Here is a 26947-nt window from a genome sequence, read left to right as displayed (position 1 = left end):
GATATTGAGGACCTGGAAACGGATTCCCTCAGAACTGCCAGCTTGCTCCTTGCAAAGTGAATCTGTGTACCCCACACCAGAGACCACCACTGCAGAGGATGTGATTCCTCCCCTTCAAGAGTTCAGGGCAGGCCCCAGGGGGCTAGAACCCCAGAAGGATATGGTTGTTAGTGAAGAAAGGAACTTCCGTGTGTGCAGGGGAGGGCGTAGGTCAGCTTCCCCAAAGGCCCACCTCTGACAGAGTTCCTGACTGTCCCCTGTCACTATACCCCCAGCTCACACACCTTCTGTTTCACAGCGGGTATGTTAGGCTCTCACACACAAACACACACACACCCCATGCTGTGTATTCTCAGGGTCGGCCATGCCTCCCCCTTACTTGCTGAGCTCTGTGCTGTGCCCTGTTCACATAATAGTTGGCCCAACACTGAGTACAGAACTCGGTCATGCTTCCAGGTAGTAAGCTTTTCCTGGCTCCTGGGGGTGGCTGGCTCTTCCATGTGAGGGTTTCTTTTCCTTTTTTTTAAAATCTAAATCTTAGTTAACATACAATGAAATATTGGTTTCAGGTGATTCATCACTTACAACACCCAGTGCTCATCACAAGTGCCCTCCTTAGTACCCGTCACCCATCTAGCCCACCCCCCACCTCCCTCCCTCCATCAACCCACAGTGTGTTCTCTATCGTTAAGAGTCTCTTGTGATTTATTTCCCTCTCTCCTCTTTTTCCCCCCTTTCCCATGTGTTCATCTGTTTTGTTTCTTAAATTCCACATATAAGTGAAATCATATGCTATTTATCTTTCTCTGACTGACTTATTTCCCTTAGCATAATACACCTAGTTCCATCCACATCATTGCAAATGGCAAGATTTCATTCTTTTTGATGGCTGAGTAATATTCCATTGTATATATACCACACCTTCTTTATCCATTCATCAGTCAGTGGACATTTGGGCTCTCTCCATAGTCTGGCTATTGTTGATAATACTGCTATAAACATTGGGGTGCCTATGTCCCTTCGAATCTGTATTTTTGTATCCTTCGGGTAAATACCTAATACTGCAATTGCTGGATCATAGGGTAGTTCTATTTTTAGTTTTTTGAGGAACCTCCATACTGTTCTTCAGAATGGCCACACCAGTTTTCATTCCCACCAACAGTGCAAGAGGGTTCCCCTTTCTCATCCTCACAAGCACCTATTATTTCTTGTGTTGTTGATTCTAGCCATTCTGACAGATATGAGGTGGTATTTCATTGTGGTTTTGGTTTGTATTTCCCTGGTGATGCATCTTTTCATTTGTCTGTTAGCCATCTGGATGTCTTCTTTGGAAAAGTATCTATGTCTTCTGCCCATTTCTTAAACTGAGTTATTTGTTTTTTGGGTGTTGAGTTTGGTAAGTTCCTTGTAGATATTTGATACTAACTCTTTATCTGATATGTCATTTACAAATATCTTTTCTCATTCCATAGGCTGCCTTTTAGTTCTGTTGATTGTTTCCTTTGCTGTGCAGAGGCTTCTTATCTTGATGACATCCCAATAGTTCATTTTTACTTTTGTTTCCCTTGACTCTGGCGACGTGTCTAGTAAGAAGTTGCTGTGGCCAAGGTCAAAGAGATTGCTGCCTGTGTTCTCCTCTAGGATTTTGATGGTTTCTGGTCTCACATTTAGGTCTTTCATTCATTTTGAATTTTTTGTGTGTGTATGGTGTAAGAAAGTGGTCCAATCTCATTCTGCATGTTGCTGTCCAGTTTCCTTTTTTTTTTTTTTAATTTTAATGTTTATTTTTGAGAGACCGAGAGTGAACCGGGGAGGAGCAAAGAGAGAGGGAGACACAGAATCCGAACCAGGCTCCAGGCTCTGAGCTGTCAGCACAGAGCCAGACACAGGGCTCAAACTCACAAACCTCAAGATCATGACCGGAGCGAAATCAGATGCTTAACCAACTGAGCCACCTAGGTGCCCCAACTGTCCAGTTTTCCTAACACCATTTGTTGAAGAGATTGTCTTTTTTCTATTGGATGATCTTTCCTGCTTCATCAAAGATTAATTGACCATCTAGCTGCGGGTTCATTTCTGGGTTCTCTATTCTGTTCTGTTGATGTGTGTGTCTGTTTTTGTGCCAGTATCATACTGCCTTGATGATTACAGCTTTGTAATAACAGCTTGAAGTCCAGAATCCACGTGAGGGTGTTCATTCTAGGTTGGCCCAAACCACGTCAGGGTGAAGCCCCTTCCCCAGCAATGCTGCCCAGCAGATAATTACACGTCAGGAGCTGTTCCCTTCCTGAGGGCACAGGAAGAGCATGAGAGGGAGGGACTCACTTGGACCCTTGGAGATAAGCTGCTCCTCCCCCAGGGTGACACCCTGCTGGCTTTTTATTTTTAAGGGCAACTTTATTGAAATATAATTCACTTGCCATACAACTCACCCATTTATAGTGTACAATGCAGGGGGTTTTACTACAGTTTTGCGCTGTCACCAGTCAACCCCTGTTGACTTTTAACCCTGCTGCCAAATGCAAGGATTAATTAATTTAAAAAGAAGAGCTCATATGATGAAGGTAACCAAAAATGGAGTCATCCGGTGAGAACAGTCTATAGGAATCCATGTCGTGCTGGCTGTACCTTTTAGACCCTCGGCCCATGTACTTTCACCCCACCTGACTGAACCATGTGTCACCTGTTAGTCACTGTCCCAGGTCTGCGCAGGGGCGGCGGGCAGGACATCGGCAGCCTCCGGAGGCTGGACAATGGCCGTCGCTTACCGGCCTTTGCTCTCTCTCTGCAGGTGTTCCACTGTGTCCACTTTGAGTGTCCAGAGCAGCAGAGCAGCCAGAAGGAGGACAACAGTGAGGAGTCGGGGACGGGGGACCCCAGCCTGGTGGGGCCGCCGCTCGACCCCCACGCCCTGCAGGCCCCCGGTGGCAGCTCACTGCCTTCCAGCCCAGGCTCCGTCTCCCGCTCTCCCAACCGGCAACACCAGTAACCGGGGCACAGATGTGGAGTGATGTGGGTGGGCCCCAGGGGCAGCGGCAAGAACCGGTGTCCTCCCAGGAGGGATCTCTGTGGACTGCCCCGCTCCCCCTCCGGGGAGGAGCAGACCTGGCTGCAAAAATGGACACAGAACAGGCTTTCTCCCAAGGACAGAAAGGGGCTGCTTTGTTCTCCTCAATTTGTTCAAATCAGGCTGGTCTCCAGGGAGAGAAAATGGGTCTTCAATCTTCATCAAGCCCACCATTAACACCCTACCTCTCTAATCTAACCCGGGCAAAGGGGACAGGAGGAAGCGGTAGACAGGCCCGTGTCAGAATACAGAAATGGCCCGCCAGCACTCAAGCGGAGGAGAATATGTTAGGCCTTTATTACCTGGAGGCTCCCTGTAGGAAATGGGTTTCCGTAGAGTGTTTACTTTCATGGAACACATCGCCCTGGCAACTAAATGATTTTTTATTTCTTAATTAGCATCCATTTGCTGAATCATAGGTGTTCCAGTTCTTTTTGAAACGCTCAAACAGCAAATCACTTGTTTTAATCCCTTTTGATGCTGTAATTTTCTTTCCTTGGTTTTGAACGGTTAAGCCTGGGGTGGAGCAGAGATACTGTGCACACGGCCTGCACGAGGCTGAGATTCGGCTCATCATGGCACCCGGTCTGACCAGGAAAATCCTTTGAGGAAGTTCAAGAAAACACACAGCAAATCAGTGCGAGGACACTGGAGTTAATGGTCACTCGAGTTCCTGAGTGACTCGCCTGTCATTCCTGAAATGTACCTCGCCTCTAAGCTTGGGAGGCTGACCAGGAACTAGTTCTTATGCCACCCGCTAATTTAATGTTCACACGTATGTAAATGTATATATATAAGTCTGTAGCGGCTTCCAGTTGGGTGGAACCCTCCCTCCAGTCACCACAGGTTAGCTGAGCCTGGGGGAGGGCAGCCCTCCTGCCCGTCGGTGTCTGGAACACAAAACTGGGCCTTTGCAGTTCGGGGGTTGCTGTGTTTCACCCCCAGACCACACGATTCAACTGGGGATTGGAAGAAAAAGCCGTTCTAAGAAGCTTTTCTCCTCATCCTCCTCGAGACCATCTTCTCTGACTGCCGTCGCTTCATCTGGCTCTGTCATGTCTCTCACTTAGTAATTTCCAGTCTAGCACTAACTACCCCGTGGAACTTGATCAGACTGCCTTTGATTTTCACTCCTCTCCGGAGCTCACCCGAGGGCTCTGTCCCACTCAACTCCACGGGAAGCTCAGTCAGGCTGGGCACCGTGGTCCTCTGGTCCCCCAGATGCACACCCAGGTCCTCTGCACACCCTGTGACCCCACTTGGAGGAAGATGGGCTTTCATGGGGGCTCTTCTCTGGTGTCTGAAAGATATCGGTTGTGGGCGTACACAGAACCACTGGCCCAACTAACTAAATGCTTTCCCCAGTATACCTTCGTTTTGAGTGATCTATTGACATGGGAACAGGGGGTCATCAAACCGCATGATTAAACAGTTAAGTTAGGTGGGCTTTCTGTTTGAACATTGGCGGGAAGGAGAAACCATGGGGCCAGCGTCCCTGCTTGTGCCACAGGGGGCTCCAGGTCCCCCTCTGCCCTCAGCCCATGCATGTGACCCCTTCCCCACTGTGTGGGGTGAACGGCACCCCTGAGGGGTGCCAGGCAGCTCGCGAGGGGAGGGAGGCTCCTGGAATAGATGGCAGTGCCTCCTGCTTGCCGTGGGTGGCTGCCCTCTGTGACTTGGCCGCTGCCTTTGTCAGCATTCAGCACGTGGTTGCCAATTAGCCTGGAGAATTCCTGTCCACTCGGCACTTCCTTCAGCAGTGCAGTCCTGCCCAGCGAGAACAGAGGAGCCCCATAAGTCAGCAAGGGCTGAGTTCCGATGTTTGGAAAGTATCCATTCAGAGGGTTCCTTCTCAACTTTGAAGTCTCCTGTCCAGAGAGGAGTCCCTGGGCTCAGGGGCTGGCACTGCTGACCTGGGAAGAGGGGAGCGGGCTGGCGAGGACCTGGAAGGTTCCAACCCTCTATGTCCAGACCGTGCAGCCCCACTGCCCCACGCGGTACATGTCGCCATCCCAGACACAGGTAACCAAGCTGGTCTGGCAGCTCACCGTCCCATCTGAAAAGGCACAGACCATGAGGCTTTAGCACCAGACCCACATCTGGGCCTTGCCCAGCCAGCGGCTTGCTGTCTCCTCCTCTCTCCCACAGATTTCCATCGGTGTTCCCACCTTCCACACGTCGCTATGAGGTCTTGAGAGAATGGACTTTGATCCAGTAAGGGAAGAAGGGGAAGATGAAGCCATGCCGATCACACACGACAGTGGGCGGGAGGCGTGGGGTGGTTCTGAAGGCATCTCGGCAAGCCATCAGCTGGCCATGCCGTCTCCCGGTGCTGACTGGAGGCCTTGCCTGCAGGGAAGCCTTCTCGGGACCCCAGGCAGACACCGACAGAGCTCAGAAGCTGCTCTGGTCTACCTCCCGTTACCAGGCCAGTGGGCTCCATCTCCCGTGATGGGCCTTCTGATCCGGGAGCAGGGAGGGGCTCCTTCTGCTGGCTGGGCCAGGGCCTTCTGGATGGGGCCTGCAGAGCCCGGTGGAGGTGTGTGGCACCAAACAGATGCCGGGTGAAGCACAGATCTCCGGGGAATGAGGGGTGAGTGGGCAGCCGAGAAGAGGTCCTCAGTTGACTGGCATTCAGGGCCCTGGCTGGCCCTGCAGGGGACTTCTCCCTGCAGCCAACTAGACCAAAATGGCCCGAAGCTTAAACAGACTAAGGGAGCTGAATGGGAGAGCAGATAAGACAGCCTGGCACACAGCTGGAAGGATTCCCAGGTGCCCACAGAGTCCTCAACCCAACAGGCGGTGGAGGCTAACTCCGCCGTGAAGTGTGAGGAGGGAAACGGCCCAGCGATGAGGGGGCCAGGGCCGATGAGGGGGCCAGGGCCGATGAGGGGCTGTGGCTCCCCCACCCCTGTGAGGATGCAGCCCTGGTGGTGTTTGGTTTGAGGAGAGGCCTGGTGAGGCCTGGCCCCCAGGGGAGACAGACAGAGGGGTGCTTGTGGCCCCTGGCCCTTTACTGGGATGCTTCTCAGTTAGAAACTGTGCAACCACTGCCCAGGTCAGGAAACAGAACACTGCCAGAACCCCCTGCTCGTCATTTTAGATCATGTTTTTCAGGAGAGTAAAAAACAAACCGCACTGGGGCTTTGGCGGGGGATGGCCTTCACCTTCTGGTGGCTCCTGGGAGGGCCAGCCGGGGTGACAGCAGGCCAGGCGGGGCGTGTCCCAGTGGGGCTGGCGGCCTGGTCAAGGCGGTCTGAAAGGTGAGGTTGCTGCTGAGCACTTGGGACCCGAACCAGCTGTAATAGTAGGACACGTGCGCACACCCACCCAGACACAGATGCTTGTTTTCTCATGGTCTCAGTGCTTTTTCTGGTTTTCTTCTTCTGATTTTAGTTAGAACCATGAGCCGTGATGAATGTGGGACTCTTCTCAATTGCTCTTTAAATTGTCACTTTTTAAATCTTATTAAATGAAGTGTCGATTCCTGACAAATACATTAAAAGTGTTTTATTCCTAGAAGAGTTGGGAAAAGAAATTATTTTCAGCAAGAGTGGGATGTGTTTGTTAGACTGATTCCTTGGCCAAAAAAAAAAAAAAGAGTTCTCAATTGTGCAAAAAATTGCTCTGTAGTTATACTGTCACCCCAATTGTCAAATCGCTGTGCAGATGGATCTGAACCATCCACTTCACCTTTTTTTTTTTTTTTAGAAGATAACAAAATTGTAATCACTTATTCTTTCTAGATAGAGACTTGGAAAAGAAAACAAGGTATCATCTGCAATAAAAAGGAGAGCATGGTGTGTGCCAGGGCCACTGGGTAATAGAGGGAGCATACATGCCCCACTGCAGGCTTCGATCAAGAACCTCCCTTTGGACAGGGAAGAACGGTGTGAAAAGAGGGAAAGAAAATTAAACTTCTCCTTCCAGGAGTTTCTCCTCATTAGCGTTTGCATTTTGGTGTTACCTTTTAATCCTGCCTTCTGTGCAGGTGGTCGGTTCCTCTGGATGCTGCGAGGTCAGGGTGGCCGTCGCTGGTGATGGCTGCGGCGGGCGTAGGCCATGCTCCATTTATTTTTGCGGCCACAGCCATCGATTCTGTGTGTTTGTCCTGACAACAGCTCCAGCAGGAGTTCAGTGCTCATTAGTGGCCCTAGGAATTTAAAATGCAGCTCATGGTTCTGTACCACCGTGGGTTTTATTATTATAATATTAAATTAGAAGTCATCCCAGTGCCTGGTGTTTGCTCAGGAGTTTCTGGAAAAGGAGAAGGGAATGGTTTACACACCATGCAGGACAACTGGGACTCTTTCTCCTCCTGGAAGGTGACTGGTCACCCCCAATTACTGAACAGGATTCTAGAAGCCCCAGTGGTAGGAGAGCATACATGGAGAAGGGTTGGGTTGGAGGATAGGACCAGCTTCCCATATGCCTCGGCCTGACCCCTGTGCAGTGTCGTGGGAAAGGACATGGTGATTCTGCTGGTTTCCATCAGACTGGCTGGCAGGGCCCTGTGCCTCCTGCCTCTGCAGACAGGGTCTGTTCAGATGACTGTGAGCTCCCCCACCACACACCCCCACATCCCTTAGGCAGGACTTCCTGCCGGAAGGATGCGGGCAGAACCTGTCTCCGTGGCAGGAGTGTGGAACAAGTATAGAAGAGCTCCCCCGCCCACCCCAACAACACACACTTTTTGAATATCACTGGTCTCTTAAATGGTTAAAAAACATTAAAGGGGCACCCGGGTGGCTCAGTGGGTTGAGCATCCGCCTCTGCGCAGAGCATGGAGCCTGCTTGGGATTTTCTCTCCCTCCACCCTCTCTCGGCTCGCGTGCTCTAATTACAAAAAATATATCAGTAAAGTAACTGATGGAATAACTCATGGAATAACATTCCAACCTAACAGTAGGGACAAAGGTGCCCTCCCTCTCATCTGGCTCAGAGTCACCCTTGACCTGAGCCAGGTCATTCGTGTCCTCTGTGATTGACTCACTGAGGGGTGGTAGTGCCCCCTGCCCCACCCCCAGTCATCCTTCCCCATACCCTGGCCTCTCCCAGACAGAAGCCAGGCTATGAAGGGGCCCTCCTGGACCATCAGGTTAGTTTCTTCTTTTTTTTTTTTAAAAGAACTGAAATATTCCCCCAAGGGGCCTCATGGCCTAAAGATTCACAATCATCCACCTATAATTTATAATGAACATCTAGAGCATTTACCATTTGCATCCTGAGTATTTATAGCCCTGAGAGGGGGGAGCAGGGGGAGGCAGAGGAGGCAGCAGCCTACACCTGTCTCCGCTTTTGTCTCCTGCTCAGCTGTCACTGGCTGTCACTGGGCTGGGACAGCTGAAGAATGCCAACTTTGAGAACCTGCGGAGAGCGGCTCCATCCCATCTAGAGGTGGGAGGGAGGCCTCAGCTCTGTACAGAATGAGGGTGGGGCAGCGCTACCCCGAACAGCAGGTCTGAGAGGCTTTTAGGATAGGCATCTGGGCTCTGGGGCTTGGGTTTCCATGGATGCCCTGGGAACACTGGCAACGCTTCTGTCCACCCATCCATCACCAAATAGTCCCATCCTGTCACATCAGCCCCGGGGTTTGTGGCCCAAGACAGGGCACCTGACCCAGACGGACACACACATCGCTGGGGTGGGTGGCCTCTGCTTGCTGTCCAGGGGGCAGGGGCAGGCTGGTCCTCCCATGGCTGCTTCCAGCCCCGGGGTCAGGGTTAGTCCCCATCCACATCTCCTTCCACTGGGTCCTGATGGTGCTCCCTCCGAGACCTGTCCCAAGCAGTCGGGTCTCGCTTTCAGCAGCCCACACCCCCATCCACGGTGCCACGCACTGACCGTGAGATCTGAGAAGCTTATAGGCAAGGACAGCAGGGCACAGAGCCTACTGACCACAGCCCTGGGGTGCCGCCTCTCCTGGACTCACTCCCCTGGAGGGCAGCTCAGCTCTCGGGGCTCCCTTCCAGAGTGACCTTCTGGGAGGCAGTGCCCACTCTGAGGAACAGAAACCTCCCCCGAAACTAAGGTCCTGAGGCCACCCCAGCCCAGCACCTGGAAAGGCCAGAGGTGCGGTGGGCCTGGGGCTCAGCTTCCAGGGGACTGTGGAGAGGGTGATGTTCCGGGGCTGGCATGCGGCTTGACCTCTGAGCTACTCTTGCCAAACTTGTGTATACCCTGAATTTACCAGACACCATGACCCTCCACCCGCTTCGGGTTTCTGGGCTGCAGAGGTTGGTGGGCGCTGCCCCCACCCCCCTTCCCAGGCCTCCGGGATGTGGGGGGCTCATGCTGGACCCGGGGTGGGAACAGCCCTTCTCAGCCATCTATGGAGGACTCCAGGAGCTCCGTCCAAAGTTCTAAAAAAGCCCAAAGGGCAGGTTGCTGTTTAGAATAAGCATTAATTTGTGAACAGGATGCAGCCTCTTCCTCATTTTGCAGAGCAACCTAAGTTAGCCAATATACCAAATGTATGAGTTCAAAACACCCGGAAGGTCCTGTCTGTGAGCCTGCTGCTGTGCGTTTCCTCTTAAAAATAAAGTGACGGCTGCCTGTGTCTGTCTTCCCTCGTCCCTCTCCCCTCAGCGCCTCTGCCAGCCCCAGGGCCCCCCCTTGTTTTCCATGCCTCTGGGAGGGAGGGGACAGACATCTCCGGAGTCAGCCGAGTCAGCGCTGTCCGCTTGGGTGGGGCCCCTACATGCAGTTCCAGGACTCGCCCTGTGACCACACTCCCTGGAGCTTTCTCCGAGCAAGGACGGCCCGGGAAACCCTTTCCAGGCCCCTGTGAGCCCTCTCAGCCCCTGCAGTGCCTGTTCCATGCCAGTTCTGGTGGAGAGAAAATTCCATCACCTTGAGCCCAGGCCCGGTTCCCTCGTCGTTTCTGCGGCCCTGGTCAGTCCGGCTGCCATCCTTTACTCTCTTCTCCTGTACGACCGACTCACAGGTACTCCCCTGTGGGTGTCTCGACCCTCAGCTCGCTCTCACTCAGCGCCTTGTCCTTGCATGTGGCCCCCGCATGACGCCTGCAAGTGAGGGTGACGTTCCTGCAGCTCCGTTGCTGCCTGCCTGGCCTAACTCCACGCGCCTGGGGGCGGGGCCTAGACTCCATGCGTGGGGACCCGGCGAGACTCGAGACTCCACGTGCGGAGGCAGGGCTAAGACTCCATGCACCTGGGAGCCCTGATGCCAAGCGCCAGAGGGCGGGGCCCTCACTCCACGTGCCAGGGGGCGGGGCCTAGACTCCACACGCTGGGGCGGGGGTGTGACTCCAAGCGCCAGAGGACCTAACTCCACAGGAGGCAGTGGGCCCTGACTCCATGCGTGGAGGCGGAGTCCTGACTCCACGTGCAGAACGCAAACCTGCACTTGGCCACGTCTCACCTTGGGCTCACACTGAGCCCTTTTCACTTGAATCGGGCAGCTGTGCTACTGCTAACGTAGTTTCTTTTCTGAACCTAAACTCAGGACTTGACATTTCTCTTTGCCAACTTCCATCCAGTGGTTTTAGCTGAGCACTGGAACTTACTGTCAAGACCATTTTTAAACTTGATTTAGGCACCATCATGTGAGTGAACCCTCCTAGTTTTTTGATCGTCTAGCACTGACAGCATTTCCAACAATCCCTTGATGTACTGAACAAGACAAACCCCCCCAGAGAGCATTGGGGTTCACCAAGCAGCTGCTCCCCCAGTCCCCTCAGCCTGTGAACACCACCAAGCTCAAGTCGTTTTTGTTTTTTTTGTTTTTTCCCGTGGTAACAGATATAAGGGATTTAATTCTATCATCCCAAACCAGACTTTCTCCTTTGATTCCAAACAGTTTCATTTCTCTCCTTAAAATGCATCAGGGAGGGGCACCTGGGTGGCTCAGTCGGTTGGGCGTCCGACTTCGGCTCAGGTCATGATCTCGAGGTCCGTGAGTTCGAGCCCCACGTCCTGCTCTGTGCTGACAGCTCAGAGCCTGGAGCCCGTTTCAGAGTCTGTGTCTCCCTCTCTCTCTGACCTTCCCCCATTCATGCTCTGTCTCAAAAATGAATAAACGTTAAAAAAAAAATGCATCAGGGAAGGTTCACTTATGACATGCAAGGTGAACAAAGGACAATCAGAAATTCACCAACTTTAGAAAGTGCAGGTAGTCTCCGGCAAAGGCAAGTGCAAAGGACCTAGGCCAACAAAGAGCATTTCCAATAAATAAATTTTTCCTAACACCATATAGAAAAACACTTAACAGGAAATGACAGGGAAAACAATTTAGTAGGAACCAGAGTGCTTAAACAATCTTTTTAAGTAATAGGCTTCAAAAGGAAGTTCTTTATCCTTAAAACATAGCTATTTAAGACCTGATACAGGGCTGCCTGGGTGGCTCAGTCAATTGAGCATCTGACTTCCGCTCAGGTCATGATCTCACAGTTTGTGAGTTCGAGCCCCGAGCCGCACATCGGGCTCTGTGCTGACAGCTCAGAGCCTGGAGCCTGCTTCGGATAATGTGTCTCCTCCTCTCTCTGCCCCTTCCCCACTCATGCTCTGTCTCTGTCTCTCAAAAATAAATGTTAAAAAAAGAAAAAAAGACCTGATACAATTACAAGTACTCAACTTTCCGTGCTTAAATGCAATCACAACAGATAAACTTTCATCTGTTTTTTAAAATTCTTTTTTCTTAGTGATTTAGAGGGACTATTTTCAAACTACGATTAAATATTTTGTAAGTACTATCTGGCAGTTCCTAATAAATTGAGTATATTGTACAATAAACCACTTCACATCTTTCAGCAAAAAAACCCCCACCACATATTTTTTTTAACGTTTATTTTTGAGACAGTGACAGAGCACCAGCAGGGGAGGGCAGAGAGAGAGGGAGACACAGAATCCAAAGCAGGCTCCAGGCTCTGAGCTGTCAGCACAGAGCCTGACTCGGGGCTCAAACTCATGGACTGCAAGATCATGACCTGAGCCAAAGTCAGATGCTTAACTGAGTCATCCAGGTGCCTCAAAACCCACAAAATTTGAATAAAGCCATCACCCAATGAATTTGGACACAGTTAAAGTTTGCTTTAAATACTTCTTCGGGGGAGAAGATACCAAGCTGGTACTCAATTAAAAGAAACATTTTTACAGTCTTGAAAAGTCTTTTATTTTTTTTTTTACATTTATCATGCTATGAATTCATAGGGAATGGGTTCCCAGCTCAGGCTCCTTTCCACTGGTTCTCACAAAGTGTGCTTCTCTGGGTGGCGCAGGCTGGTGCTTCAGTTGAACCCAAGTACCTTTCTCCTTGGCTTCCTTCTTTTTCTGATCATTTTCCTTCACGTGCTTCAGGAAGCTGTCTCAGCTCTTTGCTTAACGTGCTCAACATATACATGAATTCTCTTGGCAAGAATCTTGCCCTTGTTTGTTTACAATAATGCCAACAGCATGCTGGGTAACATTGCAGACTCTTCCAGTTTTGCCTGGGTAACATTTGTGGGGCATTCCTTTTTGAACAGTGCCCATTCCCTTGATGTCCACAATATCACCTTTCTTGTAGATTCGCGTGTATGTTCCTAAAGGAACAACTCCATGTTTTCTAAAAGGCCTAGAGAACATATAGCGAGTACCTCTCCTCTTTCCCTTTGTGTTGGTCATTTTGGTGAATTACTGGAAGATGGCGGTTCCAGCTGAAAGGCAGCTCAGGTCATTTTCTAAGTGCTGGGTATGTAGCAACGATCAAAGAGGACAAAACAGGCCAATGGCCTGCCTTCATGGCACTTACATTCCAGAGGAAGGTGACAGACAAGAGACAACATACACAAGTGTAAATGTGGCTCACGCCTGTGTGCTCATGTGAAGGAGAGGGCTAGAAGTGGTTGCCCAGGTAGAAACCAGAGAAGCTTTCAAAGCCCTGGGGACAAGGGACAAAGACTGAGGCCCAGGGAAGTGGGGGGGGGGGTTCTTTCCAGGAGAAGAGAGAGCAAAAGGGAGGGCCCTGCCTTGCAGCATGGTTGGTGTGGTGGGGACTAGTGAGAGGCAGGGGTGGGACGTGAGGCCCAGTGTGACAGGTCCAGTGGGCAGGGGAGGGCCCCGGGATCCTTAGAGAACATTGGGTTCTTCTCTAAGTCGTGGAGCTGGTGGAAGTTTGTGAGCAGAGGAGGGCCCTGGTCTGACTCACACTTTAACAGGCTCACTGGCTTCCTGACTGGAGAATTCTTGTAGGGATAAGGGACAGAGCAGTAGGGGTGAGGGCTGTTGTAGAAATCTGGGGAGAGGGGGTGCTTTTTGGGCTCGCTGAGCTTCAGGGGCTGGGGCAGGCAGGGTGACAGGATTTGTAGGTGGGTGCGGTGAGAGACGCCACAGAGTCAAGGTAGACTCCAAGTGGGGTGGCCTTCACAGAACCAGGGATGGGGGGAGCCTGCTTGGGACATGCTGGGTTTGTCCAGAGAGAAGGCAAGGAAGCTGAACTTCTCAAGGACCTGCTCAACAAACACAAACCCAACACGCGTTTAAGGAAAACCATACAAACTTTACAAGGTGCTCAAGTTCATACTCATCTGTCTGTGATGGAAAAGGAGCTACTTCTCACTTATCCCTAGTCCTCAAGGTCACAATTTACCTTGGTACATCAGCTCCGCAGAAGTTAGGGATAATACTGCTTTAACTCAGTATTGGTTTGCAGGAAATATTCAAGACTGTATTGTTATGGGAACCAGAACATGTCAGGATGGCCCTGTTAATTTCAGTTTAGCTCAGGGTGCTGGGTTTCTGTTTTCTCTGAGAGTGGTGTGGAAAGTCTGTCATGGTTGTACCAGGAAAGAGAGTCGGGTTTTTTCCTAGAAGTTTGAGATGAGTACTAGAAGCAGTCCTCAGACCACAGCATAGATCAATCCCCCGGGAACTTGATAACGTGTCCACGACCACACCTGCGACCTACAGGTCTGGACTCCAGGGCTGTCATGACCCAAGGATCTGCATTCTCAAGCATCCATTGCTACAGTGCTGACAACCCACCCTGGCTTGGAGGAACACTGAACTAGATGTGCGAGCCCCTGGGAACCTGAGCCCCGAGCCAAGGGCTGAGGTGTCAGCTGGGGAGAAAGGTGTCACCACCAGTGTTCAGGTAACTGGGAGGAGATCACCAAGCAGGGAAGAGACGGGTCCTGAGCTGAGCCCTAGAGCTCCCAGTGGATAGAGCCTGAGGAGGTGAGAAGGAGCAGCAAAGGTGCTGAGGGACCAGGAGACCCTGTGTCTGAACACCTGGTGGTGATAGCCCAAGTGAGGGCAGATGGGTGTGTCAAATCCCCTGAGGGTTCAAGAAAAGAAGAGGGCTCAGGACTGATGGAATTTGGGGCTGGGGTGCCCGATTCTGATGGTATCTGGTTCTCTGGGCTTCTTTTCTGGAACCGACCACTTCTGAGACAGTGCCTGAGGCTATGAACTCATGTGTGGGCACCTGGGGTCCCCACTTTCCTTTCTCAATGTTTACCTAATACACTCTTCCTTCATTTCACTAAGGACTGGCATCAGACTTCAAGCACAGCATTTGCCTGCCTCTGACAGTCTTAGTTCTTCTTCCACTGACAATATTTTTCCACCAGTGACCAATGGTTATCTTACAATATCTGCACCCAGGACACACTTGCCCAGGGCTTGTTAGGATGAACCCTTTTGAAGTGGCTACGCATTTTCTGTCCCTTCACCTGTCTGGGACTGCAAAGCTTCCAGTATATTCTACAGGTCTCATCTATTTAAATTTTAAAGATCCTGGACTTTGAATTCAAGATGGCAGACTGCTATTTGGAGTACAATCTGGCTGTCTTGACCAAAATTTAGCGTGTGCAATAAGGTAAAATGAGCACACACTGCCTCCCCCTTCCTCTAAATCACAAGCAATGACCAAAAAGATACAGAGTTTGAAAATAAAAATAACCAGAGTGGAAAACCAGGAGGAGATTTGAGAAACTCAGGAAATGGTGAAAGATCAACAGAGGGATTGCCTAAAACCATGAGCTTGATTTGACCTTGACACACAGAACAAGACACACCACAAACGGAGGGCATTCAGAATGACACACACAGCGAGTCTTCAAGTGGTCATGGCTCTGCTGGCACCTTCTGCATAAAGCATGGGGACAGAAGCATGGGTCCTCCTGCTGGGGCCCCACCCAGTGTCCAGCAGCTGCTGTTGTTCTGGAGAGAAGCAGCCAGGAACTTAGGCAGACAATCGCCGTCACCTCGCCTCTGCCAGCCAAGAGTGACATTCCATACAACTGGGGAGGGTGACATCAGTGTGTGACAGTCTCCTGGGACAGCACCTGGCTCCAAGTAGGTGTGTCATAGATGCCAGCTGTTGTGATTACCTGTTGGCCTAACGTGGTGGCCTGGTCTGCATTTCTCTTGCTCTAGACATAGTTCTGAGCTGTACTTCATAGGCACATAGTCCCCAGGCCTCAGCTCCCCGATCTGATGCTCTCCTTGGAGACGCCTCTCGGTGCCCTTTGGAAACTTGAGCCCAGAACATCTTGAGCACCTCCTCCTCAGGGGTGTGATCCTCTGGAGGTTGGTGGGCGGGGCCGGGGGCAAACGTTGACCTTGGACAGCCACAAGGGGAAAGCCAAGCAGGAGAACCTGATGGGAACATAGGGGTTTTGGGGGGATAGGGTAACAGACCCTACCTGGGCGGGGCCTCTGGTGAGAACAGGAGACACATGTTGGTCTACGATGCTCCAGACTTGGAGACGGCATGGTTCCACAGAGGCCCTGGCTCTTTTTTTCCTTAGTGGGATTCCGACACAATTTAACGTCACATCCTTTGTAAACTCTTCCCAGTAATATTCTCTGGCCATGAAATCACTTTCCTCTTGCTTTTTAAACCCGTTTGGCTTTGATCCTTGGTTAATGCTGGGCAGGACCTTTCCTGGTCACAACAGGCTCCAAGATGACAAATTCCTTTGTCCGGGGGCCCTGGCTCCTCCATGTTCAGGCCTTCCACCTGGTCAGGTTTACAGGGAGCAGCACCGGTCTTGCATCCTGCATTTCCACACCAGTGATCCACTGCCGGGGAGGCTGGGGGGCTTCTGGGTGCTCTTCCCATGGCCTCAAGGCATCATCAGGTGCAGCAGAGGTAAGTCAATGCCTGGTTCCAGTCAGCCCAGCTGTCAGGAGTAGCCAGGCCACCACGTCCCTCCTGAGTCTGTGTCATCCCTGCCCCGCGGGATCTGGGGCACCTAACCAGCGAGTGCTGTCTCCTGGGCCTGGTTGGCATCTGCAGCATTGTTAAGATGTGTCCTTCTGTTTCCATCAAAGGGCCCACCCCAGCTAGGGTGTGCCACCCCAACAGCCTAAAACCCTGGTGCCATTGGCTCACCTGCTGGGGTTTCCCCACACGGCTGCTCAAGGTTAGCGGTTTGCCCCTGGTCCTGCCCACACCCCTGAGGAGGAGGAGCTCATGGGTGATCTGTTTAGAACCCAACAGATGCCCACAGAAGAAAAGCACACTGCTGTTTGGGGCAGAGTCCGATGTCCTGTGTCACATGCTGTTGCTTATCTCCTACAGGCTCCAAAGTTTAAAGGGGAAAAAATGGGAAGACATTTTTGAAGAAATCCACCCAGTACTTTTTTTTTTTTTTTTAGATTTTATTTTTAAGTAGTCTCTACATCCAACATGGGGCTCAAACTCACAGCCTCAAGATCAAGTCGCACACTCCACTTACTGCCAGGCAGGTGTCCCCACCCCAGTACCTTTTTAATGAGTTGTTAGCTGGGGTACACCACTTTGAGAATTAGTGTTTTGATGGTTACAAATACACTCACTCTCTGTGCCCTCTTAGAATGGGGCAGGATGACAGCAAAGGAAACAACCAACAAAACTAAAAGGCAACCAACGGAATGGGAAAAGATATTTGCAAATGACATATCGGACAAAGGGCTAGTATCCAAAATCTATAAAGAGCTTACCAAACTCCACACCCGAAAAACAAACAACCCAGTGAAGAAATGGGCAGAAAAGATGAATAGACACTTCTCTAAAGAAGACATCCAGATGGCCAACAGGCAGGCACATGAAAAGATGCTCAACGTCGCTCCTTATCAGGGAAATACAAATCAAAACCACACTTAGATATCACCTCACGCCAGTCAGAGTGGCCAAAATGAACAAATCAGGAGACTAAAGATGCCGGCGAGGATGTGGAGAAACGGGGACCCTCTTGCACTGTTGGTGGGAATGCAAATTGGTGCAGCCACTCTGGAAAGCAGTGTGGAGGTTCCTCAGAAAATTAAAAATAGACCTACCCTATGACCCAGCAATAGCACTGCTAGGAATTTACCCAAGGGATACAGGAGTGCTGATGCATAGGGGCACTTGTACCCCAATGTTTATAGCAGCACTCTCAACAATAGCCAAATTATGGAAAGAGCCTAAATGTCCATCAACTGATGAATGGATAAAGAAATTGTGGTTTATATACACAATGGAATACTACGTGGCAATGAGAAAGAACGAAATATGGCCCTTTGTAGCAACATGGATGGAACTGGAGAGTGTGATGCTAAGTGAAATAAGCCATACAAAGACAGATACCATATGTTTTCACTCTTATGTGGATCCTGAGAAACTTAACAGAAACCCATGGAGGAGGGGAAGGAAAAAAAAAAAAAAAAAGAGGTTAGAGTGGGAGAGAGCCAAAGCATAAGAGACTCTTAAAAACTGAGAACAAACTGAGGGTTGATGGGGGGTGGGAGGGAGGGGAGGGTGGGTGATGGGTATTGAGGAGGGCACCTTTTGGGATGAGCACTGGGTGTTGTATGGAAACCAATTTGACAATAAATTTCATATATTGGAAAAAAAAAAAAAAAGAATGGGGCAGGATGCTGCTGCGTTTGAGCGGCGGCCTCAATCTAACTGCACCCCAGAACGGCCTCGGGAGCTTTCAACAAACATCTATGGCCATGCTTACCTGACACATTCTGGTTGACCTGGTCTTGGATGGATTTGGGCATGGAAATTTTTGTAAAAGCTCCACAGATTATTCTCAAGGACTTCTGTGAGCCCCCAGGGGAGTGTCCAGGATGGAGAAATCTTCCACATTCCCCAGCAAAGGAGCAGGCCAGAGGGGGGGGTCCCTTGGCAGAGAGGCACTTGGGAGAGGCCCAGCTGGACAAGATCTGTGTCCTGCCTCCTGGGGTCAGGGCTACCCCCCCTGCCACTGGGGCTGATCAGGCAAACTTGGGAGGGGATGGTGGGTCACTGTTGAGGAGCTCAGTGAAGGTGCCAGAATCCACTGCTTCATCAGCACCTGCTTGAGTCCATCGTGACGGCTGCCACCACACACTTGTTCCTGGTTACCCTGGGCACCCTGGGGTGCCCTCACCCCTCATCTAACCCCCCCACCAGCTGTCTGGTCCACGGTGCTCCGCTGTCCTTGCTTGGCACTACCACCTCTGATCCCCAGTGCCACCCTCCAAGAACCTGGCTGGCTGAACCCACTTGCCATTGTGATGCCCAGGGGGCTGGGGACTCCCTGCAATTGTCAGACATCACCTGCTCAGCTCACATTACTGCAGACCAACCCTCCCAGGACCTAGTGGCCTAAAACACTTATTTTGATCACAAATCTCCAGTTTGCTAAGGGCTCAGTGGAGACAGCCATCTCTGTTCCCCTTGGTATCATTTGGGTCAGACAGAAAGGCTGGACCAGCTCATCTGAAGACTTGCTCATTCCCCACGTATCTGACGAGTGCCCTGGGGACTCAGACAGCTGGGCTCCTGGACTTCCCTCTCTCATCCTGGGCTCTCCACATGGTCTCTCCAGTACACCGGCTTTGGGGCAGCCAGGCTTTTTTTTTAATTGCGGTGAGATTCACATAACATAAAACCCACCATTTTAAATGAACAATTCAGTAGCATTTAGTATATTTGCAATGTTGTACAAACAGCACCGCTAAGTCCAGAACATTTTTATTACCCCAAAAGGAAACCCATACCCATTAAGTGCCCATTCTCCTCTCCCCCCAACCCCTAGTAACCACCCACCTGCTTTCAGTCTCTATGAATTTGCCCATTCTGACATTTTACCTAAACAGAATCATGTAACGTGTGATCTTTTGTGACTGGCTTGTTGTACTTAGCATAATGTTTTCAAGGTTTGTCCACATTGTAGCATGTGTATTTGATTTCTTCTTGTGGCCGAATTGTATGGCTATACCACCTTTTGTTTTCCTGTTCATCTTCTAGTGAATACCTGGGCTGTGTCTCTACCTTTCGGCTATTGTGAATACAGCTGTCGTGAACATGTGTGCACACACATGCTGGAGTCCCTGCTTCCAAGTCTTTGGGGTGGATTCCAAGGAGTGGAATTGCTGGCATATGGTAATTTCAGTTTAACTTTTTGAGGAACCACCAAACAGTTTTCTACAATGGCCATATTATTGTACACTCCTACCATCAATGGATGAAAGTCCCCATTTCCCCACATGCTTGCAAACACTTATTTTCCATTTTTTGATCATCACTGTCCCAGAGGATGTGACTCACTTATCAGCCCTGGGCTCCCAAGGCACATGTGTGAGAGAGAGCCCAGTGGAAGTCTTATCCTATGCCTTTTAGATCTAGCCTGGAGCCAGGAAGCATCACTCCTGCCATATGCTAGTCATCAGAAAAGCAAGTCTCCACAGCCAGCACATGTTCAAGGGGAAGGGCTCCTTGGTATCTTCATGACATTTCTCATCCAGTGCTACTCAAAGTGCCAGCCTGTGGGATGACAAGGTGCTCACACCAGCACACTGCTTCCTCATCAGGAGAGTCTGTCGGCTGACCCAAGCGAGTGCTTAACTATTTAGCCGACTTACATTCAGACCCAAGCTCATCTGGGCCTGTGACACAGGGGAAGGGCTGTGGGGCCCCTCAGGTCTTGCTGGGAACTAAGCCACCATTTCATGCCTTCAACTCTCTCCCAGCCTTTATGGGGCCCTCTTTAGGAAAAAGAATAAAGAATATGATTATAAAGTCAGGCTCAAAGATGAAGAATTAGAAATCACAGCGAATCACCCATTTTTCAAAGTTGACACATACCCAGACATCAAGAATTCTAGAAAACCAACACAATGGTTTCAGTGGCTGTGCTGCGCGTCTATAAGGCTTGGGCTCTGTGCTGTCGGATCACCCTTTGCATGATTTCCTGATGCCATTCAAGAGCAAAGAGATTCCTCAATCTTCCATCCCTTGGTCAAACTTTGAATTACTGATACTTCACATTTCTTTCCTCTTCACAACTCACACTGGCACGGACATAAGTTTTGGGAACTTTTGTCAAATGTGAGGAAACCACCATTAGGTTTCTTCCACGTGTGAGGTGTAGGATTCCAGGGCATGTCGGGAATTCCTAGGCTAATCTTTAACACGCTTTGCACTGCACAAGGCACATGCACTTACAGTTGTATGTGCCGCACAGCCCAGCATGCTCCTAACAAGAGGAGATTTCCATCTTGAGCAGGCATGGATGAGAATCAAGTCTTGTGCTTGTAAGTTTACACATCCAATGACTGGAAGAATTTTCCACAGACTAGCCTCCGGCTCCAAACATTTTTTTTTTTTTAAGTTTATTTATTTTGAGAGAGAGAGTGCAAGCGTGTGTGCGAGTGGGGGAGGGGTAGAGAGAGAGAATCCCAAGCATGCTCCATACCTTCCACACAGAGCTCGACAAAGGGCTCAAACTCACAAACCATGAGATCATGACCCGAGCCGAAATTAAGAGTCGGACGCTTAACCGACTGAGCCATCCAGGAGCCTCCCAAACATTCCAAATCTTGTCTCCCTTCTGTGCCTCCCCTCCTTCTAGTCAGCGTGGTGATCAGCATGGCCGGCAGCAAAGTGTCCTTCTGAAAGCCATCCTTTCTCCCCAGGAAGGCCATCAATAACCCAGTAAACACCGAAGTGACAGCAAACCACACAAATACGTCCTACCACTCCAAATATGTCCCCAACTCGACTTCACCTTGGCCAAATCCCCAAAATGCCCACATCACCTCAGCACCACCCAACAACAGAAGAGAAAGTTGGAGTGGAGAGAGACCAGCTTTAACCAACTGCGGCTACAGAATCTCACCCTTGCAAATTTTATAAAACCGTGGGCAGAGGCAGATTCACTGCCAAGGCCGGCCACCAGGACTTAGAAGGGGTCTTGGTGAGTGAGGGGCCTAGAGCTAAAACTTCATTTCAGTAGAAGTCCACCTTTAACATCTCCATCAAACCTTTCCTGCTCCTTATCCAACCTCCCTGCACCTGATGACCCTGCTTCCCACTTGCATGAGCGAACAGAACAGACAGCTTCCACCTGCCCGCCTGTGCGGGCACCACTCTTGACTTACCCCTCCGTCCTACGCCCCCTACCTCTCCTGCTCTGATGGATCATTCCCTCAGCATAAACAGTACTTCTCTCCTGCCTCCACACCCACTCCATTACTGCTCCCTTCTCTGCTGTTAGTGCAGCAAAACCCTAGCGGGGCTTTCCAGCTTTTTTTCCCAATGGCAGGTCTCTGGCTGCTGGGTGCCCAGGCAGCACCCCCATGGACTCCCTTCTCTTTGAAATTCATCATGATTCCCCTCTCTCTGGGTCTCCTCCTTCTGCTGGCAGCTTCTTCTCATCTCCCAGGACCTTGCAATAAATACCACAATGTTCCTGGCACAGCCTCAGTCTACCTCCTTTCCTCCCTCAGTGACCAGGCTGGGACCTGAAGTACTGGCTGTGTGCCGAGGACTTACAAATGCTCATCTCTAGTCAGGATGTCTCTACTGAGCCCGCAGCTGTGTACCGGGTGTCCCCTCCACATTTCCACCCGGACGTCCAGTCTGTGGTGTCCACCCGACCGTGTTCCCACCAGAGTCCTTCATTAATGGCACCTCTGGCCCTTCATTCTGGCCAGAGCCATGAGGTCCTCCTGTCTCTCACCCACAGCCCATCTGTTGGCATCTCCTGTTTTCACTACTTTCAACCCAAGTTCACAATCTGACTTCTCGCCCCGAGTTCTGTGCCACCACCATCCACTGCCTGATATCAAGCAGCCTCCCTGGCCTTCCGCTTCCTCCCTTGCACACAGGCAGGGAGACTGTGTCCCCTGTGGCTCAAATCCTTGATGGTCCCCATCTCAGAGAAAAGCCCACAGGCCCTGTGCTTCTTAGCCACCTTCCCCATTTTGTAGCATACATTTATCCTGTTCTTTTGTCCCATCCCCACAGCCAAAGTAGGCACTATTTTTGGTCACCAGTACCTGGAATTGGTGCCAAGCACATTCCAAGGGTTGAATGAGGGTCCCCACAGCCAGGGCTCCGAGATGGAAGGGCCCCCGATGGGGCTCACAAGGTGTACACAAGCTTCTGCCTTTGGGACCTGTGTCCTGGTGACATCCCCTTTCCTTTTGGCCACTGTGTCACATGGAGCAGATCCCTCCCCTCCTAATCTGGGACCCTCTGCCCCCGACCTCCTTCTGCTGCCTGGTGGGCCAAAGACCACAGGTCCCCCTAACCTGGGGGTCAGCTGATTCTGACATCTGACCCTGTGGCCTGCCTGCTCCCAAACCTTCCAAAGCCCTGGCCCCCGCCCCGCCCCCCAACAAATCCACACTCCTCCCCACAACAGCTCAAGCCCTTCCCAGCCCTGGGAGATCAGAACAGGGCTGCCTGGAGATGGTGAGGTAGGGATGGAGTCCTAGGAACCACTGGACCAGCCAGCCTGGCCTCCCAAGTACCTAACAAGGGGTCATGCACAAACCTATTACCCACACGCGTGAAACCAGAGACCCCAGTCTGGGGAGCATCTCACTTGCCACTTGCCAACAGCTTAATTGCCCAAACCCATGAGACCAGCCCCTAAAGCCCAGTGGCTACATGTGAGCCTGGCGGCTACGTGCCCCTTCCCAGCCAGGCCCTCTCTCGCACATCCTAAGGGTGAGCCATCAGTTTTATTTTGTATGTTCTTTGCCAAAGCCCACCAGTCTCCCCAACCTCTTGCTCCTGGCTTGCTATATCCATTTCAAAGTCCCTCCAGTGACTGATCAGAAACACCCCGACATGTAAACCTGGGGAACAGGATGCAAGTCAAGGGAAATGTGAAGTTCTGGGAATGTGCCAGGTGATTCAAGTTATGGGTCACTGGGACAGCACACCAGAGATCCATGTAAGCCAGGCAGGCCTGGCTAGAATTAACCCCCAGCACACAGAGGGTGCTCAAAGAACAGGGGTAACTTGTCCCAAGGTGTGATTATGAGAAAGCCCGGAGGTAAAATATAAGTCATGGGCTGCGTATTGTGATGCACTAGCCACCTGCATCTTCTAAAACATCTCTGACCAGGAAATCGGCTTTCCACTTGGCATCACCAAGGACCTGAGCTTCTTGAAATCCACTTTTGGGGAATGCTGGACAGGCTGGCTTCTGAAAACCCAGCATCCTGACCTCCCTGGGAGAGCTGGTCCCTTCTGTCAGTTTTTAAACTTAAGGAAAAAAAAATCAACGTTGCACATGTGTATAGTCCTAGAAATAGAAAATATAAGGCTTGCTGAATTCCCATCCTCCACCCCCACAGAAAACCACTAAACTTCCAGCGTTTTCTTCTGCATTTACCTCCACATTAAAAAAAAATTTTTTTTAATGTTTATTTTTGAGAGAGAGAGAGAGAGAGAGAGAGAGAGAGAGAGAGAGAGAGATATCAGGGGGAGGGGTAGAGAGAGGGAGACACAGAATCCAAAGCAGTCTCCAGGCTGAGCTGTCAGCAGAGCCCCACACAGAGCTTGAACTCATAAACCAGGAGATCATGACCTGAGCCGGTCAGATGTTCAATCTACTGAGCCACCCAAGCGCCTATACCTCCACATTTCTAAATAACATGCTTACATTGCTCTCTTGACTTTCCAGTTTACACATTATTTAACTTCCCACTAAGGACAATGAGAACGTAGCCCCATTATACTCTATACATACGCATGCACGTACTCTGGTCTCCTAAGAGTTCTGTCACCAGTTTTTGCCAGAGCAACATTCATCATTATTTATAACAATCACAGCTGAGTCATGTAAGGTCTCTGGCTCCTCTTAATACTTTTTGTGTGGCATTAATAAATGATCTATTTTAATTTGCTTACTTTTCTACCTAGGAGATTCATGCCCAAACCCTGGGACAGAGGCATGGATCAAGTGTGGACCCTCTGAGACCCATGAGACTCTCACTGCCCACACCACCCACAGCTGGCTGCATCCCCCATGACATCCCTTCCCAGTCCTCTCCTGAGCTTCCAGGCCTCCACGTTTTTCTCTTCTTATTCCTCTTCTTCTGGAGCCCTCCTTTAGGCAGGTTTGAGAATGGCTGTAAAGGAGATACGTTTTTGAGACAGCTGCAGAATTTTCCTGGGTATTTCTGTTGCTCTGCTGACTGCTGGGGTGCTCTTAGTTCGCTCCTTCTTTGGAGCCAGAGGGCTCTCTCAGTTTGCCTTGAGGACCACGTCCCACCCCCAATCTGCCTGCGGGGTGGGGGTGGGCTTCCTGCTCCTGTTCCTTGCTGTGGCTTCCAGAGCCATCTCTTCTGGCTGTGGGCTCCTGCTGGCAGAAACAAAACCTCCCAGATCAACAGGAGGTGCTAACCAGGGACAGAGGTGCGTTTAGCGGGTTCCAAGGCCACCACACTCCTGTGCTCTTTGCACACATCTGCCTGTTCCCCTCTACCATACACCTCTAATTTCCTCTTAGGATTTCTCATTATCTTCATGGCAACTGTGTGGTCAAATATTCTGCCCTAAAGGTGGGAAGGAGGGATGCTACTCTCCTGCCACATTTTCAAACACCTGAAGACGTATCAAATGCCTCCTCCACACCAGAGTTGGATCCTCCCGTGGGTGGGATCTGGGTCTCTGAGATGCTGCCCCTCCCCGCCCCCCAGGACCCAGGCACCCCTAAGCCAGGCACAACTGAGGGACTCCCTCAGGCCTGGTGTTTATTTCTTCCTGTCTCCCCTACATGGGTGGCCTCCTTGCTGCCAGCAAAGACTTGGGCCAGCAGGCACACCTTCATCCAGGGTCAGCCCGGGGGCCTCCCAAAGCACAACCCGCCAACAGAAACAAGGAGAGCGACCTCCCCTCGCCACCGCCACCCCGCCACCCCCCACCCCCACCCCCCGCGGAGAGAATGGAGGGGACGCTGCACACAAGAGCCACCTCCTCCCTCATCTCTTCCTAGCTCCGGCCAGGGAGACACTGTACCGTTTTTCTGGTTATACAGGTAGCACTTCGGAGAACTGGCGAAACAGAGAAATCCAAACTTTCATACGATTGGTTTAATTTTTTTTCAGCAGGAGAAAAAAGAATAAAGTTACAAGATTCTTTTAATATTTTCACAATGTTAAAACTAAAACTGAGCTCTAGGCTATGTGTGTAAGTAAATCTAAAACACAAAAGGGTTAAATAAGATCTTCTCTTTTAAAGATACAAGAATTTAAGCTTTCCTTACATTTAACAAACTTCACAGAACAGATACTGCAGGGGAACAAGCCCTCCCCCCACCCCCAGCTCTACCATCAGGAAGTGAACATGGGCTGCGAGCCCTGTGTGCCACCAGGCTCCCTAGAGAGCCTGCCTCCCATCCCTGCCTCGAAGCAGCAGCGGTGGGGCCTGAGGAGGGCCAGAAGGGCGCGTGGGTGGCCTCTTCGGGATCAGAGCTTGGCGGGGGGGCCTAGGCGGCCGCCTCACTGAGGATGGCCATGTACTGGCCGAGGGCCGTGGCTTGACAACAGTGGTAAACGCGGGCAGACCTGGCCCCTCTGCCCTGGGCTGCCTTAGAGCAAGACACCAGTCTGGGTCCTGAAGCAAGAATAAGGCCGGAGATTTTGCAGCGGATTCCACTCTGGTGGGGGTGGGATGGAAGGAAGAGGCTGGGAAGAGCATGATTTCCTATTTCAGTATTCCGGATCAAAACCACTTGTAGTTGCAGGTGTGTAGCTGTGAACTGCAGACAGAGTCGAGCTGCTTGTTGTGGTATAAAAGGGAAAGTTTGCTGGGTTAACTATTCCAGTAGCCTGTGTGTGGGCAGATCCAAGCCGCCTCTGCAGGAGCCTCCGACTCTCACCAGCCTGGACCAGATGGGGTCTCTGGGCCACTCAACCCTGTTCAGGCTTAAGACAGGAATCTTAATCCTGTCCACCCTCCCCGCCCCACCTGACCGGTGATGATTCCCTAACACGGGCAAACAGGCCCAGAGCCACCCTCCCCACCTGGCCTGAGCTATCGTGGCTACTGACTCCTTTCCGCCCGCATGAAGAGGGACAGGCTGATAAATGTGCCCTCCCACCCCACTGCCAGAGCAAAGGTCTCTCAGAGCCGGGCCGGGCCACGAACCACTGTTCTAGACAGATCAACCCACAGCTCCTCTGGCGTATGCTGCCTGCCCGTCCTAAACCTATGTGGTAGAGGTTGTCCCTGGACTACAGAGCTGCACAGACATAAGGGGCGAGGCCATGGCACCATCCTCTCGGCCCACAGAGAGCTGAGTGGGTGCCACTGGAAGGGGCAGAGTCTGCGGACAGCAGCTTCCCAGACGCTCCCCAGCCCTCCTACTGATTCCCGTTGGCCATGAAATGTCTTTTTAAAAAATCCCAATATAGAAATTTAGCTGCAGAGGCCGGTTTGTAGATCCCAGCCGCAGCTGCTGTGCTGTAATTAGCCTTATTTGATCAATTGCCAGATCCCTGCACTTGGCAAATGGCAAACCAGAGCCAGTGGGGTCAGGGTGCGCCCTGGCTGCTTCTCACGACCGTGGGTCCTGTGTAGAAAAGATGGGTCTTGTACATGGACTAGTCTTGAATGGAACTAATTTTCAAAGTGAGGTTATTGTTTCTCTTCTCCTGTGATGAGAGAGTTTTTTCATAGCAA

General features: G+C 51.1%; 1 protein-coding gene across 4 annotated transcripts in view; it reads left to right on the top strand.

Moving 5' to 3' along the window:
- Window positions 1-6559, top strand: part of BTBD9 (BTB domain containing 9) — a 413561-nt gene extending 407002 nt beyond the window's left edge. For all 4 annotated transcript variants that reach the window (XM_042986255.1, XM_007085235.2, XM_042986256.1 and 1 more), the window contains exon 11: window positions 2792-6559. In XM_042986255.1, coding sequence (XP_042842189.1) covers window positions 2792-2989 — 198 coding nt within the window. In that variant the 3' untranslated portion in view covers window positions 2990-6559. The remainder of the gene's footprint in view (window positions 1-2791) is intronic.
- The last annotated feature ends 20388 nt before the right edge of the window (window positions 6560-26947 follow it).

The sequence above is a fragment of the Panthera tigris genome, chromosome B2 (genome assembly GCF_018350195.1).
Source record: "Panthera tigris isolate Pti1 chromosome B2, P.tigris_Pti1_mat1.1, whole genome shotgun sequence".
NCBI classification, from domain to species: domain Eukaryota; kingdom Metazoa; phylum Chordata; class Mammalia; order Carnivora; family Felidae; genus Panthera; species Panthera tigris.
This window is presented reverse-complemented; position numbering and strand designations above follow the sequence as displayed.